The 727-nt window shown below is 12.0% G+C and overlaps 1 protein-coding gene across 1 annotated transcript; it reads right to left on the bottom strand.

The window, feature by feature from the left end:
* PRSY57_0003000A (exported protein (hyp15)) lies at window positions 1-228 on the bottom strand (the record flags this gene model as incomplete). Its single annotated transcript, XM_020114122.1, has 2 exons — window positions 1-15; window positions 160-228. Coding segments are annotated over 2 exons (84 nt in total), but the record flags the coding sequence as incomplete, so codon positions are not given.
* Between the last annotated feature and the right edge of the window lie 499 nt (window positions 229-727).

The following is a 727-nucleotide window of genomic DNA, read 5'->3' as shown; positions in this document are numbered from 1 at the left end:
TTTTTTATCATAATCCTGCAAATAAACAAATGAATATATATATATATATATATATATATATATAATTTTATTCAATATAAATTTCCTTAATATTATTTTATACATACACATATGATAAGAATTTTCATATTGTCATATACATATTTCATATATATATACCTTATATAATGATATAAAATGTCTCAAGGAAACAAATAACAGAAATATATTAATATAAAAAAATTTCATATTTATATTTAAATAATGATTTAATTAATTTTCCTTTATGAAATTAGAAATCCTTTTTTATTTGTTTTTTGTTTTTATCCTAATACGAATAAATTTATATATATTTATAGATTTTACCATTATATTATATTATTATCCCACATTCTAAGTTTACAAATAATTGATTAAAGTATTAATTATTTGTTTTTTATATTTACAAAAAATGCTTTTTTTATATAAGTAATAAAATAACATGTTTTTACATTTTATTAATATTGATATATTTTATAATAATATTCCAAAATAAATTATATATATATATATATAATATAATATATATATTTTTAAAATTTTTACTTAGTATATTATATTATATATATATATATATATTATGCAAATACTACAATATGTATGAAATATTAAATATATAATGTAATATTACATCAATTTTTTTATCCAGTAAATTGTAATATATTTTATTTATATAATTCATTCATAATATATATTACTATTTTAACAA

Source organism: Plasmodium reichenowi (assembly GCF_001601855.1).
Source record: "Plasmodium reichenowi strain SY57 chromosome Unknown, whole genome shotgun sequence".
In the NCBI taxonomy this organism is placed as follows: Eukaryota; Apicomplexa; class Aconoidasida; order Haemosporida; family Plasmodiidae; genus Plasmodium; species Plasmodium reichenowi.
The sequence above is the reverse complement of the archived record's forward strand: the minus strand, read 5'-3'. Positions and strand labels throughout refer to the sequence as shown.